Source organism: Chroicocephalus ridibundus, chromosome 14 (genome assembly GCF_963924245.1).
Source record: "Chroicocephalus ridibundus chromosome 14, bChrRid1.1, whole genome shotgun sequence".
NCBI classification, from domain to species: domain Eukaryota; kingdom Metazoa; phylum Chordata; class Aves; order Charadriiformes; family Laridae; genus Chroicocephalus; species Chroicocephalus ridibundus.
In genome coordinates this window covers 15391821-15407956 of record NC_086297.1, presented here as the reverse complement: position 1 = coordinate 15407956, position 16136 = coordinate 15391821, and the positions used below count along the sequence as shown (strand labels likewise).

Sequence of the window (16136 nt, the reverse complement as noted above, 5' to 3'; positions counted from 1 at the left end):
GAAATGATCTGTGCTTGGTTACAAGCGAGCAGCCTTCCAGCCCAGAAGATGTGGGTGGAGCAGAAGGGAGCCCAGGGAACGCTGTGCCATTGGGTCACAGTCACAGGGGAGGTGGCAGTCCCCATACACCCCAGATCAGACTGGAGTGGTCCTCCCTTGGACACACAGAAGGTGTAGTGCATGGGTGCAAGCCTATAAGGTTGTGATATAAAGAAGTTGCTGGGCATCACTGGGTGGAGCTCTGTGATCAAGCTCTCCAGCCTACTCGAGGAAAAAATGCAGCCAGAGTTGTAGCGTTTGCTTTCTTTGCTTCACCACGAGGGCAGCAGCCCTCAGCTTCTTTCCTCTTTCATCTGCTTCTTGGGGCTGGTGTTCTTTACCTGTTGGTTCCCTGCCCATGGGGCTCCAACGTGGCCGGAGGACCTTCCGTCCTGCTCCTGTAGAGAGTCCCACTTCTGAGATGTAGCAGGTCCCACCTCAAAGCTGACAAGATGCCAGAGCAGGGGATCATTAGCCAGAGATATGTTGGAACATACCCTGTTCTCTCCTACAGTGACCAGGTGGGCAGAATCTGCCCGTCGCACACTGGCCAACACGGAGCACTGGCCGCAGGGACTGCGATATGCTACGAACAGTGGTTGCCACCAACTCTCCTCCCCACCACTTCCAGCACAGCCAGCAAGGTGCATGTCAGAACTTGCTGTGGTCCCGTCCCTGAGCTGAATTAGAGCCCATGATCATGTCTCTGGCCAGCACTGCGGGAAAGCTTTGTCCTTCACCAACGATCCATACTCAGCCTTGGTAAATTGTGGTGGCCAAGAGTGGAGGAGGGAGCAGGAGTGAGGGAGCCCAGCAAACCCTGCAGCAATGCCGCTGAGATAGGAGCTGGGCCCAGGAGCTCACTGACTTAGTTTAATTTCAAATTGTTTTGCAAAAGGCACCCATAGATAATTTAAACATGATTTCTTTTTGGAAATAGCTGAAGTTCTATTCTTCATCCCGTAACAGACTGAGGTTTAATTCCAGTCTTCACTTGGTGCCAGCTATCACTGTGATAATCAGCAGCTCACGGCACAATGAGACGAGTCCTAGGCTCTCCTCTAAATCTTGCTATTGAGAGTGACTACTTGGCTTTGGGTAATGAATCAGTCCTATTATACAGCAGCTGGCACAGGAGAAGCAAATCTGCTGCTCAGGCAGCTCATTACACGGGCAGGGCTGGAACTGCTCAGCCATGTGCTGCACACACAGCCCTCAGCAGGATTTTTAAACTGAATTCTGCAGACAGTACACACATTTCTCCGGGACTGCAAAATACACTGTGTTCATCGTTCCAGTTTCTGTCTGTTCCTTTCTGAGTTAAGCATTTGCCCACCCCTTGGAAATATAACTCCTCTTCTGTGCAGTTTCTGCACAGCACTTTGCCCTGTCAGTATCAAATTTGGACCGTGTTAATTCTTCATTCACCTTGCAAACTCCTGTCACTCCAAATCTCCGTTTTTCTCCTCCAAACTCCTCCATAGTAATTATTCCTTCTCCCTCACTACCTAAAACTTGCCAGCTCTTGATGCCGCCCCTCCTACAACGAAGCCCCATTGACACGGCTCTTGTCGTGCACCGTTGTAGGTCTGGCGTTGTGGCTCATGGCCCAAGGAGGAGCACTGGGCACACACCAACTGAAGGGGTTTTGTTTCGGAATTATGAATAAAGTGATAAATAAGTGAATTAGAAAGGATCAGGAAGACAAAGCTGATCTAGCCAGCCAATTTAAAAGAACATTCTGAAAGTGCTTATAGATTACCAGAGGGGAAAAAAGCAGAATGACAGAATACAGTCAATAGCAACGTTATAGCCATGATGGCATGAGTTAGGTGCTCTCGGGAGTGCTGTTATCTTCTTTACACCAACTATCACAAGCCCTGTGTGTGAAAACATAAACTTTCTGTGAAGACTTTCAGAAGAAAAGCAGCAGTCAAGGAGTGAGAAAACTACTGTGCAAAATAAAACGTTGATGAGACAGAGAGCAAGAAGCAGTAACAAAGAGTTCGTCTTCCTCAGGTCAAAAGTCAACCACAAAGGCCTGATGATGCCGCTCGCTCCTCAAGCAAATTCAAGAAAAGGAGACTGAGAAGTGTGTTGCAAATATGTGCTGTTATACATATTCTTTTTAACATGAGGCAAAAGCCTGAAGAGCTTCAGTAAGTCTTCAATGAACAGGTAACATCACAGCAAACAAATTACACTAGTGATAAATGCAAAATATTACATACACAGGTAATAATTGGAATCCTACATGTATCTTTCATGCCCCAAACAATGTCCACCAGCTCAAAGATCCTTGTATCTTCCCTCTGTCTTCCACAAAAGCTGGTCCTTTGGCAATCCAGGGAACTCTGAGGAGACGGGAGATGCTTTATTTTAACCCTTTCCATGATCCCTGTTCAACTGCTGCATTTTTCCTCCACAATCTCAGGGAGGCTTGACCATGTCGCTGACTGAGTGGGTGTGAGAAGGCTGACAGAGGCCACGAGCAACGCCGAAATGCCAGAAAACACATTGCAGGTTCAGGAAAAGATTGGGTTTAACTCTGAGCTAACAGCTCTGCCTCTGAAAGTTAAGGAAGATTTTACAGGGGTTTCAAGTGAAAGATAGGGGCAAATATGATAAGATAAAACGAGTGGTTTGGGACTTAGGTTGTGATGTGCTTCTGCTCCCTCCTCACTCTCACGCCTCCCTCCCTTTTACCAGTTCCCGGACTCGCTGAGTGTCAGAGGGCATTTCAAAGACTGAGATTCAGTGCTAATGGGACAACCTGACAATTCCAGGCTGCATATCCAGCCCAGAGTGAGCTCCTGCTTCCTCTCGGTGAGGTGTTAGAGCGTGCTGCATTGCCCCAGCTCTGGCAGCTCCCCCAGCTCTGGAGCCGGCCTGCCTTTGGCTGGGCAGACCCTCTGCCACTGTCCCCTCGGCCGCTGCCTCCCCTGCTCCGGAGCACTGCATGGAAAACTCACCCACACACCTTCCTTACGGACCTTGCCCTGATCCATCCTACGATACAAACATCCCAGGCCTTTACAAGACTTTTGATTTTGAATTATCTTTTACTGAGATTTTTTCACTCCATGGAAAACCAGCTGACAGGGCAGAAGAGAGAGGCACCGAACCGGGGGCACGCAAAGTGCAGACAAAACAGCTAATGTTGAAGTTATTCCATTCCTAGTAGACCCCGGAGACTGCAGTAGCAGAGGTGCAGAGGGCTGGGAAAGCCCTGGGAGATCTGTGCAGTAAACAAACTTGGTGCTCAGACGAGCACTGGAAGACCACGGTGCTTTTGCTGCCAGCATCACAGTGGGAATATCTGCGGCTCAAGAACAGTCTGCACAGTCTGCTCTCGCCAACGATCAATGTAGGAAGACGTGCCAGACAGATCTCAAATAATGTCAAAGAAAGGCTTTTGACCTTTGGGTCTGCACCCATCGAGGAGTTCAAAGATCAGTGACCACAGTCACCTAAATTCAGCCAGCCTAAATTCACTCCAAAGTAGCCCACACCAACAACTGATTATGGGGGGGCTGCTCACAAATGCTGCAAAAGTTGTTTGCTGAAAGACAGTGGCCTGTTCCACTGCTGCATATGTTCCTCTACAAAATGCAGAGTGTTCGCTCCTAAGAAACCCATGGCATCGCCCTTCTGGAACTGGCCAGCAAAAAAGCAAACCACAAATGTGGCTAATACAGAAGCTATTTTGACAGCATAATGTGGAAAAATGGATTACTAGTACAAGCAAAAAGCTTTCTCTTCTATGCCATACAGCTCTAAAAGTGCTTTCCAGGATGGTCACCACAGTGTGTACAGAGAAGGTGCCCTGGCAGGCAGAGTACTAATAGCAGCTGTGCAGCCCACGGAGTATAGCCTGCTCTCCCCCTCAACTGGAACAAGTTTTACCAGCCAAAAGTGCACTTTTGCTGGTATGGCAGGTATGTGAGGGGCTCTTGCTGGCCCGGCCCTCTCCCCTGCCTAATCCCCATGTGCGTAGGCTCAGCCTGCACCGCAGACAGCGTGCAGAGCTGTAGAGCTGATAGCCCAGGTCTGCCACATACCAACCCTTTACATGACGTCCCCTTCATAGGTAATGTTTTACACAGTGGAGCGACACGAAAAATTCCAACTACACTAAAGCATACTTATATTTTTCAAGACAAACACTTGATGAAGCACCCTGTTCTCAAAAAACAGTGGCTGAACAAACTATTGGCCTTGATTTTACACTGTTCTGCGCTCTAAGTGGATCATACCAATAAAAGGGAGCGTGAAATGTAATTAAATACGGCCAACGACACTTTAAACTGATGTAAATTGATGACAGCGTGCAAAGCACAGAGTGGGGGCCATCAAGTCCATTATGCTTCTTTCGGCTTTGCCCAGGTCCTCCGTCCCTGTCTGCAAACGCAGAGCTGTGCTCCGTTACTGGAAATGTGCACGGCGGGGAGCAGCCACCGCAACGCAGCCCAAGCGTTTGGAAGGCTTCCAGCAAATCTGCCATGTGTGCACAGTAAATGAGGCACATCCTGAAAGCGCTGGATTCTGAAAAAGCTGCAGAGAGCAAGTGCTCCCTGGGAGCGTCAGAAATCAAAGACAGAAATATCAGCGCCTTCTGTGAAATATTCCAAGACACAAGTTAGCAGTGCTGCCTGCCTGCCGCACTCCGCAGGCTGGCTCCCCATGCTCTGCCGATGGCACAGACACGAGAACACACGCGACATGAGGAACATCACTCTGGCTGCCTTGAGTTGCAGCGTGTCCACGGTGAAAACAACTGCAGCAGTCGCAAATATTTCCAAAGACAGATACTATCTGCAATGCTGCAGCACCACATTCTTGCTCTGGTTATTGTGAGACCTCTCCAAAACAGAAGAATGTCCTTTCTTTGGGACTGCACTTGATGTCAGTAGTCAGTGAAGGAATGAAAACAAGTCCTGAGCACATACTCAGACATTTGAGGCTCTAGTAATGCAGAACCAGGGCTCATTACTGATAATAAAGTGTTGCATGGGGCATGAGCAACCATGGAAGGTAAGAAACCACAGAGAATAAAACAAAGGTTTAATCTGGTTATTTAAGTGACCGGTTAATTCTGTGTGGTCATTTATTATCACACAGGTAAAAGTGAAATAAGTAGAGAAAAACAAATCTGCCAGAATCTTCTGGTCCTGGTTTCAGGGATAAATTTTCCATTTTGGACACCAAAATAAAGACAATTTTTAGAAAATACCAATTATCTGGGACCTTTTCATTATTCCTACTGTGTCTTTTTAACTACACTCAGTATAAAGTACCGTGTAATACATTCAGCACATGTTTGTGCCGAATCCCTCAGAAACCTTGATTGAAAAGTGATCTTCTGGCAGCACAACACTCAAGGCATCGAAGGTGCATTTTGCTCCCAACTTGGGCAGTGAGTCTAAAGTACCCCACGCCTCTCTCTGCAGAAATCACTGCTGTGTTTGTGTACAGGACGCGTGCACCATTCAGAGCACGGAATGAGCACAGAATGAGCACAGAATTCTTTAGGGAACTGAGTGATCTTCAAGCGAGTCTCAAAATGATCCACATTTTTCATTGTCGCCGTATATCCACCCTTAACGGGCAGGTACACAGCAACTCATTTAATCTTTAACATCTACAAGGCAGACATCTGCAGCGAGACCATTTTTAGACTCTGTAACCCATGGGAAGAAAGAGGTTCTTCCAGATTAAGCCCCCCATGACATGTTTTCATCTTTTAGCTAAAGACAAAGAAAAACATCTTCAAAAATTCCGTCCTGTGCAACTTCTGCAAGGCCACCGATCTGATTGCTCTCACCTGCTAGAGGTGCAGCATCCATGAACCCAGCATCTGCAACACTCCAACTAGTGCAGGGGACAGAAGAGCTCACAAAAAAAATGCCACACCCATCAGTAAGACTTTTTCAATAACTTTGGATATTTATGCTGCTCTTCAGTTTTTAAATTCTATCTGTAAATTCAACAGCGCAAGACATTTACCGATAGACAGCAACACAGGACAGACTTGTGAGGGAGGGATTGTGAACTGGAGCATCACATCTCCTTCACCTTCTCATGGGGCTTTAAAATCCCTCAGAAATCTTGATCGAAAAGTGATCTTCTGGCAGCAAAACACAATTTCCTCACCCTTTTAATATGAGAAAATATTTATTTCATTTTGTTCACATTTTCCAGACATGTCAATGGTCAGATGACCAGAAGTTTCAAGTATGAAAAAATAAAGTTACAGAAAGTCACAGATATAAAAAAATAACACTTTGAAACTAAAATGCAAAGCCGTACTACTCCTATCTCACAAATGCCCCTTTGGACAAAAGTCTGTGGCTGAATCTCGCAAAGCAGACCAGCCTCAGCGTCTGCGAGCAATGAATTTTGAAAACCCTGCCCTTCCCCGAGACAACACCCACCGCAGCCTTGCAAACCTCCCCCTTTGCCTTTCTTGGTCATCCCCACAGGATCATCCTTCTGTGCCTGGAGGAGATGCTGTCTCCCGTTTGGCCGCGGTTGCTGCTCCCCCCCAGCACCATCTCCCAGTGGCAGCAGAAGAGCCAGAAAGCTCACGGAGGTGCCACAGGCATCCCTGGGCAGGGCCGGCAGAAGACGGGGGTACCAGTTCCAGCCTGGCACTTCCCCAGGCAAGTAGTTTAACTGCTAAGCTTGTGGCATTGGAAGGTAAACACCGTACAGGTTTCCCGAGCACAACGGCACGCTCACTCCCTTGCCGCTTAAAAACCACAGAGGGTTCATCACCCACAGCCTTGTCACACTGGATTAAAGACCACATTCCTCTCCCATCACGCAAGACTACGTATTGGAGCATTACTTGTTCCACGGAGTATCCTTAGAAAACAGCAGTGGTAACAGCTGCGTTTGTACCTGAGATCATCACACATCCCTTCGGTCCTTCACGCTCTCTGCGACTTTTTATGTTGAGGTGATTTTTGAGTGGTGAGGTAGAGGAACGAGAGAGTGTGAGAGAACAAAGTCCAAGGATGTAGAAGAACCTGCTAAGAAAGCAAAGCACCATCACTGCACGCAGGAGGCACCGACGGCGCGTACAAAGAGCCCAGGCCTCAGGTACTCACAGCCAGCCAGGTGCTTCCCATACACAACCTTGTTCTTCGCTGTACTGTCATCAGGAAAAGCTCTGTTGCAATAAGTACCAACATCTCCTCTCTTCCAAGTGTACTGTACACATTATAGAGCTCCCACGACAGCAGAGAGCAGCTCCCGCAGCAGCTTGTGCCAGCCCTCGCTGTGGCTGCACACAGCACAGCCATCACGTCATAGCCCTGGCTACAGTAATGCCCATTTCTAGGACGGGCTGGATATTTTCTGACAAAATGTTGTGGGGTTTTCCTTGGTCAAAATACACTCCATCACTAACATGAAGAAAGAGAAATATAAACCTGTTTTGGTTTTTTTTCCCCTCTAAAAATAGGGTTTCATCACAATAGTGTTTCACATAGATGTTCGGAAGTTGAATTTTGTCATGAAATGGAATTCTCCTCGCTAATCGGCTGACAGGTTCTAGTTTCTCCTTAAGCACACTGTCTCCTTGGATCGTATCAGCTTACAACAAGGTACGGCTTGGCACAGAAGTCCTCTACGCATTCTCTGCTATTACCAAATAAATTAGAGGCATTATAATTTCTATGAATTCCTTCCATCCTTCTTCTCTCTGCCTACCTGGGCACAAGGAATGAAGCAGTTCGTGCCATGCTGTGCTTCCTGCAGCTGAACGTGGCACAACCTCCAGGCTCAACTGTTTGCACGTTGCTGTGTTCGTGTGGCAGATGTCACAGGCTGGGTCAGGTGAGATGAGTTACCCCCGAATATTATGCAGCAGTGGCAGTAATGTATAATACTGCCTGATGCCTGCACATGCACCACACACCAGGGAAAAGCGCACGGTTCTTTCCTTCCAAAGTGCCTCACGGTTCCAGTAAATCAAGCTGTGAAAATGCAGACAGGATCAGTGTCAGCTCTCAGTCCTACTCAGTCCAGGTCGCTCAGTCAGATTCCAGAGCCACCTCCATCCATGCTGGAAGCACACACTATGCTTCATGCAGAGACTTACATCTGTGGGATGACTGAAGCTATAAAAAGTGCTGACAATTTTCAGCAAATTTGCATATGTTGCTACGCTGCTGCTTATATAAGAGATTTCTAGCTAACCACAAATACAAAAAGCAATGCCCAAAATAGATTTTAAAACAAACCGCTTGCAAATGTGACTGAATGACACATCTCCCCACCCCTCTGAAAATCACTTCCCTCGAAAAGGCAGATGCAACAGCCAGCATTTCCCCAGAGGGTCCCGTGCAAAGCACCTCCTGGAGTACATACCCCAGAGGTCTAACACCACCTCACCCTCTTGACATCTATGCTGTCCTGCACCAGTAAAGCTTGTGACAAACTGGGACACACCTGAGACTTGTCCTAGGTTGCTCTCAGGTCTGGAGCTGCACAGCTCTCCCTCCACACCACGTATCATCATCCCAAGCGTCTCTGACGCAGGTGGGGTGAGGAGGCAGTCAGCCTCTGGGTAGGAAACATTTTATTACCTTCAGCTGCTAACAAATCCCTCACTGCATCACACACCCCATTCCACCTGCTCTATGCCCATGTTCACCGTGGCAGCGCTGGCTTGAAGGACTGTGCATCACCCGTATCTACGCAGATTCTTCTTCGCGCCAGGCTGGGAAGGAGAACTGCTTAACCTGAGACTGCAACAGTCTGGTACAGGTGCATGGCTCTGCTCAAATGGTCAAAATGTCAGGCAAAAAGATAAAAGTGCTCACGAGGGAGGAAATGGTCAGAACGTGCAGCTGCTAGTCCCTGACTTTCAGGTCTCATGGCTGACATAGCTATAAATCACCAAAGGAGGGATGCAGGTTGAAGCTGATGGTGCATCTACTCAATGGGATATGGATCACAAGCAAGAAGACCCCTCCTTCCCCAAGCCCTTGACTTTGCAGAAGTGTGTTGCTTGCTCACAGGTCAAGCTCAGTCGAAGCAAAAGCATATGAATTTGGCAGCACTCCTTTGGATTCCTCTGGTGTCAATGGATTCTTACGTTGAGGAAGTATTGGTGGGGGTCTGTTTCTCCATTAACCTATTATCTCCAACAGCACAACAGTATAAGAAACAGGACTTGGCTTCCCAGCACAAGGAAGACAAGGACATACTGGAGAGAGTCCAGCAATGGGCCACAACGATGATTAAGGGATCGGAGCATCTGTCATACAAGGAAAGGCTGAAAGAACTGGGACTGTTTAGCATCAAGACAAGACGGCTCGAGAGGGATGTTATCAATGTGTATAAAAACCTATGGGAGGGACAGTAATAAAGGCAGAGACAGACTGTTCTCAGTGATACCCAGTGAAAGGATGAGATGCAACGGGCACATATTAAAACACAGGAAATCCCTTTTAAACATAACGAAGAACTGTGAGGGTAGCAAACACTGGAACAGATTGCCCAGGGAGACTGTGGAGTCTCCATCCTTGTGCATATCCAAAACCTGACCAGACGTGGCGAGGGAAGCTGGACTAGCTGATCTCCAGAGGTCCCTTCCAACTCAGCGATTCTGTGAACAAGACTGCAGCAGCCTCCCCGACTTGCTGCCAACGAGCCGGGCCTCGGGGAACCCATCTGGAGCCCCATCATGGAGCTAATACCCTCCCTTGTTCACTTCGCTCTCTGCTTTTGATAGTCTTTAGCTTTATGGTATCCCTTTTGCTCTATGACAACTGCTCACAGAAACATCCTATTTCTGGCTTATCCCTATCACGCACTCCTCCAGTCCTGCTCCAGCTCTCATTCTTTCCATCGCTGCCATGCGCAGGAACCTCCAGCCACCATTGTTTTCTTCTAACCCACCACTGTGGGCTTGCAGGAATCAATGGGTGCCAAACATCTTTACCTCCCCCTGTCTCTTTTGCCCCACGTTTACTCCAGCTTTGGTCCTTTCCTTCATCTTCAGTGATGAATGAACTGAAAACACATTTTTGCTAGCAAGAGAGCTCTGGAGGCAAAGGCAGCAATCCCTCAGGAGTTTGTTTCCCACAAGCCACCTTCATGGCTTTCTCAGAGATGTCCAACTCCAAGCTTGCCACTAAAACCAGTCCTGCTTAACCACCAGCCATGGATACCTCTTTTCCTTTGCAAGAGCCAAGAGCTACCATTCAGCATGCGTGCATGCGAGGAGGAAGAGCCTGCCCAATCCTCAGACCCTGGAAAAGCCAACTAGCGCCATGTGGCAGCATGCCAATGATTGGGGCTGGCAGCTCCGCAGCCCGGCTGCCTGTGAAGAGGTGCAGGTGCTTCTGGTACAGCGTGGTTCCTCCCAAGTCGGAGATAGCATCAGGAACAGTCATTCCTCCTCTTTCATCCAGCAGGAACCAGTATGCTGCAGACGGACTCAAGGGTGGCAGAGACTCCCCTCTCAGCTGCTGTCCTTCATACCTTTCTCGCCTGCCTCTTTCAGCTCAGGACCAAAACTCAGTGCAGACTTTAGAGCAGTGCTGTCAGAGGAGACATCAGTGTTGGTAAATGTGAAGTCATACAAATGAGAAAATCCAGCCTGCCTGTCTCTACACAGTGGCAGGCTTGAAGTTACAGAGGCTTCAGAAGAAGGCCATCTCCTTTTGGTAGCACCCAGCCCCCTGACAGACTCTGCTGTGAAGACAAAGGGTGTGTGCCATGCAGGGCAAACTGTGCCAGCCCAGGCACGCCTTGGGCAATGCCGCGAGCCACATTCATCCACTGCTGTGGCAGAAAATGCAGCCAGCTGTCCTTTGAGTCTCTGAGGGCTCCAGAGAGAGGAGCACAGGTACCTGCTGTGTACCGGGCATGGGGAAGTGCGGGCAGGGCACAGGGCAGGAATAAATAACATCCTCTTTCACCAACAGCGTGTGGTTAAGCTCAGCTCAGAACATAACGCTGAACCTTAGCAAAAGCTGCAGGGTCAGGGCCACTCAAAGCCAACGTAAGTGCCAGCTGGTACTGGAAGGAGAAGCGTGTTCATGGCCCCATCTGGCTATGCATTGTCATCATCTCCCTGACTCCAGCTCCGATGTCAATGTGGTTGGATGGGGGCTTGGATCAGAGAGCAGAGAAGGAGAGTATTTCTATCGTGGTGTCTCAGTTAGATCCGGTCCCTGAGCAAACTAGCTGTATACCTGCACGCAAGGGAAGGTCTACCAGCACAGAGCCACGAGAGAGATGCACACGGATCTGTCTTCTTCTCACACATCTGCTCTACTGTAACGTCTACCAAGTACCTGTGGTCCCATAAATTTGGTTAATTATCTCTCATTTGACACATTGATTAAATCTAGCTCATAGTCCTTATTAGGCACCACCTCTGGAGAAAAGGGAAACATGCCGGAGTGAACACCTCTTGGCGCGTGCCATCTTTCTTACCTTCTTTCCAAAGGCTTGCTCAAGAGAAAGGAGGCTGGGCTCTGTAGACAATTGGTCTGCAGCAAAGTTTTCCGTGGTACACGAGCCAAGGGTCAGAAGGGCACATCTGGGGGGCTGCAGGCACTGATCTGAGCACAACTTGCTCAGACGTAAGTAGGAAGAGAGGTGTTTCCAAGACGGAGAGAGGGAGATGATATGAAAGCAAAGTTATTGTGTACGCAGAAGTGATTTCCCACTGCCTTTGCTGAGCAGAGTTTGTCTCATCTCATGATACATTTTGCCTCAAACAATTCCTAAATTCCTGGTTAGATGTGTAAATGTTTAGCAATTTGTGAAACCACAAACATTCACATATCTCAGTAAATGATCTTGTAGGTGGCAAAACTCACAAACAAAAGGACTCACACATTTTTAAACTAACAAAAATTCCCAAGTGCTTCAGTGGCACAGAAAAGTCCCTGGCCTCACTCTTGTAGCACTGAGTGGGGAAATTTTGTTTCTACGTTCCTGTCTTTCCAGGTAAGAACGAGAAACAGAAACTCAGTGGAAACATCACAGATTTTTAAATTCATTTGGACTAGAGAAACCAAAAGGCAATGCCAGATCTATAAGCAAAATGTCCTTTTGGGCAGAAATTTTTGCTCACAGAACATTGCTCTGCATGCATCTGGTAAGCCCGATCTGCTGCGGTCTGTGCCTCCTGCCACTCTGGGTTCCCCAGAGGGTCTGCATGGAAAACCTGGGGCAGGTAGTGCCTGCCTTGCATGTAAGCAAAGCAGGCTGTCTGCTTCCCCTTAGAAACCTGGAGGACAAGCAGAGGCTGACCCAAGCAACATTGTGCTGCTAACCACTTCAGCCCAGTCACCGCAGGGACACGGCTTCAGGAGACCACTTCCATACCCACATCCGAGGTTAAGTTCCAAATGACAACAGGGCATTGTCAGTGAGAGGAGGACTGACGCACTCACGGCAAGTTCTTGCTTTGGTGCATGAGACATTTCAGATCTCACTTTCAGAAATGCAGAGATTGTGAAGGCACTCTTTGTGGACATATATTTTACACTCGCATCGTGTCTTGTTTGCACAGGAAAGTAATAAACAAGTTCAGACACAAGCAGTCCTGAGGTGGGAATACAATCGTAGCCCCAGCTGTCAGGGCCCTGAAAACAACTGAAGCTAACAGAGCTTCTCAGCATCCTGATAGAATGTCCATGACCTTTGAGTCTGGGCAAACTGACTCTACCTCTGCTGGGGCTCCCTGGGGCAGTGCCACACATACGGCAGCAAGGTATCTCCAGCCATTTGGGGAACTGTTGCAACAGAAGGGACATGTCTGAATTACCTCTTCCACAACATAAAGCCAAGAGATGTTCGGTGAAAGGAAATGAGATGGAGAGGGAAGGCGAGAAGGAAGGGGAGGGGGGGAGGGAAAGAGATGGGGAGAGGGAAGGGAGGGAGAGGAACTTGCCCAGCATCTGGCGCCATGACGCATGACTGACAGGAGCTGTATCACCTCAGACACTGACTTCTGCTGCTGTTCAGCAATTGGGAAAGCGCGAGTGCCCAGAGGAGCTCGCAGCTCGCCACGCAGCCCCAACTCCGCTACTCCGTGGCTACAGCGGGGCCGGGCAGGCTCCTCCGAGCGCCGCGTCCTCTTACCAGCACCGGACACTCCAGCCCCGGCGTGGCCGCGGCGATGCCGAGCCGAGTCGCCGGCAGCAACGCCGGTGTGCAGCCCCGCGTCCCCCCCGCACTGCCGGCAACCTCTGCCCGCAGCGCCGGCGGCTGGAACAGCCCCGGGCCGTGCCCGGCGACCGACCGCGGGACGCCCCGGGACGGTTCCTTCCCCCGACCCGGCCCGGCCCGGCCGCCGGCCGGCTCCCCCCGCCCCCTCCCCGCCTCCCCCTCCGCCCGATGCGGCCCCAGCCCTGGCCCCGGCCCCGCTCCTACCTCCAGGAGCTGCACGTAGCTGGCCGGGAACCAGCCGCGCAGCCCGTCCTCCTTCTGCCCTTCCCACCAGCCGCCGTCCGGCACCTGCAGCACCGTGATCAGCTCCCCCGCGGCGAAGCGCAGCCCCTGCCGGTGCCGCTCCCCGGAGAAGGGGTACAGCGTCTGGCAGCGCGACCCCGACATCCTGCCGGGGGACGCGGCCGCGCTCTGCCCGCAGCCGCCCGACCTCGGCCGCCGCTCCGCGCCCGCCCGGGGCGCCGCTGCCCGCCCCGCGGCGCGCCGGGCTGCGGGAGGGCCCGGCCGGCCGCCCCCGCCCCGCCCCGCCCCGCCCCGCTCCGCTCCGCCCCCGGGGGCGCGGCGGGCGGCGAGCGCGGGCGGCGGCAGCGGCGGGAGCGGAGCAGCCCCGGCACGGGGCAGCGCCGGGCGGGGCGGGGGGGGGGAAAGGGGGTGCGGGCGGCGAGCGGGAGGAGAGGCCGCCCCGGTGCGCAGCCCGCTCCGCGTGTGACTCTGGTGTCGGCGGGACAGCGGGCGTGAGAGGGAGACACCGTGTGCGAGTGTGACCGGAGAGACATCGCGTGTGTGTTCGCGAGAGACCCGCGTGTGCGTGTGTCCGTGTCTCTGTGTGCGTGACAGACACAGTGTGTGCCACCTGTGTGCTGCTCGACACCCGTGTGTGTGTGTGTGTGTGTGTGACGCGCCCGCCTTTGTGCACGCAGGTGTGTGCGAGCGTGTGTGTCTCTGCCCAGGTATGCACACCTGGCTCACGGCACACTCGTACTACACACCTGCCTGCACACCAGTGAGCACTGGTGTGGCGGTGTGTGTGTGAAGCCCAGGCATACAGGTATGCGCAACTGCTGCCGTGGCTGCCTGGCCCGCTCTGTGTGTATGTGTGTGTGTTTATGGGTGCGGGTGCGAGGATGTGCTGCTCACTTCTCTTTGTGTGAGATTCATATCAGCATGCATGTGGAGGGGGTGAGGCAAAAGGAGCTGGCTCTGCCTGATAAGCCCCACGGCCGTATCCCCGCCTGCCACCCAGCATCCTTGTGTGGGCAGTCAGTGGCGAGGGGACAGCAGAGCACAAACCTGCAGCAGTGTTCAGACATCGGTGAGATGAGTGGGTCCTTCTCCCTGCTCACTGGTGGGAGGCAGACATGCCCAGTTGACACATCCAGGCCTCCTCTGATGCTCCCTCTGTTGATTGTCTCCCAGGCACTGTGTGTTCTTGGGTGGGCAGGGAACCACATGGCTACTTCCAGTGCATTTGTGTGACCCTGCAATATGTGCAAGTGTGTGAGCACTGAACTTGTTGTGCATGTGTCTGAGGACCTGGTTGGTCCACAGGAGAGGCTTGCTGCAGTGCAGGGGTGCAGGACTGACCCCAGAACACACACACACGTGTAAGACTGTGCTTGTCTATGTGTGTACACATCATACATTTCAACATGTGTGACACAGTCCACTGTGAATGTGGCAAAAGCTCAGATTGTGTGCAACTCAGGAAACTTGAGATGTGTGGTTTGAGTCATCCCAGTGTGTGTATGTCTCAACAGCAGTAGGCACACACGGCATTTCTCTGTGAGATCCTCCACTCAGGGAGGTCTGAGACATAGTGTGCACCTATATAAGCCACAGCGTATTCATCCATGCTGCTCCGGAGAGCGTGAAACCTGTGTCAGTGTGTGATTCCCCCTGTGTGCGTTACAAGCCTATCTCCATATTCTGGTATGTCACTAACTCCCATGGGCTTATGATTCTGCTTGCACAAGTCAGTCTGCATGCAAGGGTCCACCATGTGTCCCATTCTGCTCTATGAGCGTGCCTGGGCATGCAGGGGTTCACGTGAGTGCAACCTGTGTGTTAGCTCCTTGCCCAGCTTACGTGTGTACATGACATGCTGCAGCGCGTATGAGTCAGGCGTTCCAGCCCTCGGTGGCCCTCTGTGTGCACGCACAGCCAGGGGCTGGTGCAGCTCACTTCAGGGAGCAGGTGCTGGTGTGAGTCCTGCAGTTCAAGGCATGTGCATCAACTTCTGTTCCAGTGGAAAGGGCGCAGGTGCTTCTGTGAGTCACTCCAAGGTTTGCACCATTCGTGGTGTTTGGCTGTGGGCTCAGTCCTTTTCACAGACCCCATCTGACCACTAACTCCTGTATGACCTGGCTTGTTTCTAAGATTCAGATTCCTCTCTCTTCCACCTTTTTTTCACGGAGGAAGAGCCTCCCATTCCTCCTTTTGATTTGCTCTTGCTTTGCAATCCATAGTGAGGACCAAGTTCAGAACTGCCACCTCCTCTGCCCATAATATACCATCCTGTGTGTGCCTCCTGGCCCGGGGCTGCACAGGCTTTTTATTTATGTGACACTTTATTAGAGTATTTTTCTGTGTCTCTTTTCCTGGTGTTTTGCAAATTTGCAATACTTTTTTCTTTAATGTGACTGATCGGGCAGCCTGACTGTAGCCTTTCTCCTGAACATTTCAGAAGGCAACTTCCCAGTAGCTGTCCTTCATTTAGATGGGCAAAGCAGCAATCTGAGCTGAGCTCTGAGCTGAGCTCTTCAGTGTTTTTCCTTATCATTCTTTCAACAACTTTTGGGCTACTCTCCACAGTTCTATTTTTGATTCTCTGAATTTGTGGTAAATTGCTCAAAATCATCCCCTTTTGATAAGCATTTAGGCTGATAACTATTGAA

General features: G+C 50.8%; 1 protein-coding gene across 7 annotated transcripts in view; it reads right to left on the bottom strand.

Moving 5' to 3' along the window:
• GAS7 (growth arrest specific 7) overlaps positions 1–13730 on the bottom strand; it is a 160143-nt gene extending 146413 nt beyond the window's left edge. For all 7 annotated transcript variants that reach the window (XM_063352129.1, XM_063352123.1, XM_063352128.1 and 4 more), the window contains exon 1: positions 13447–13730. In XM_063352129.1, the coding sequence (XP_063208199.1) occupies positions 13447–13629 (183 nt within the window). In that variant the 5' untranslated portion in view covers positions 13630–13730. The remainder of the gene's footprint in view (positions 1–13446) is intronic.
• Between the last annotated feature and the right edge of the window lie 2406 nt (positions 13731–16136).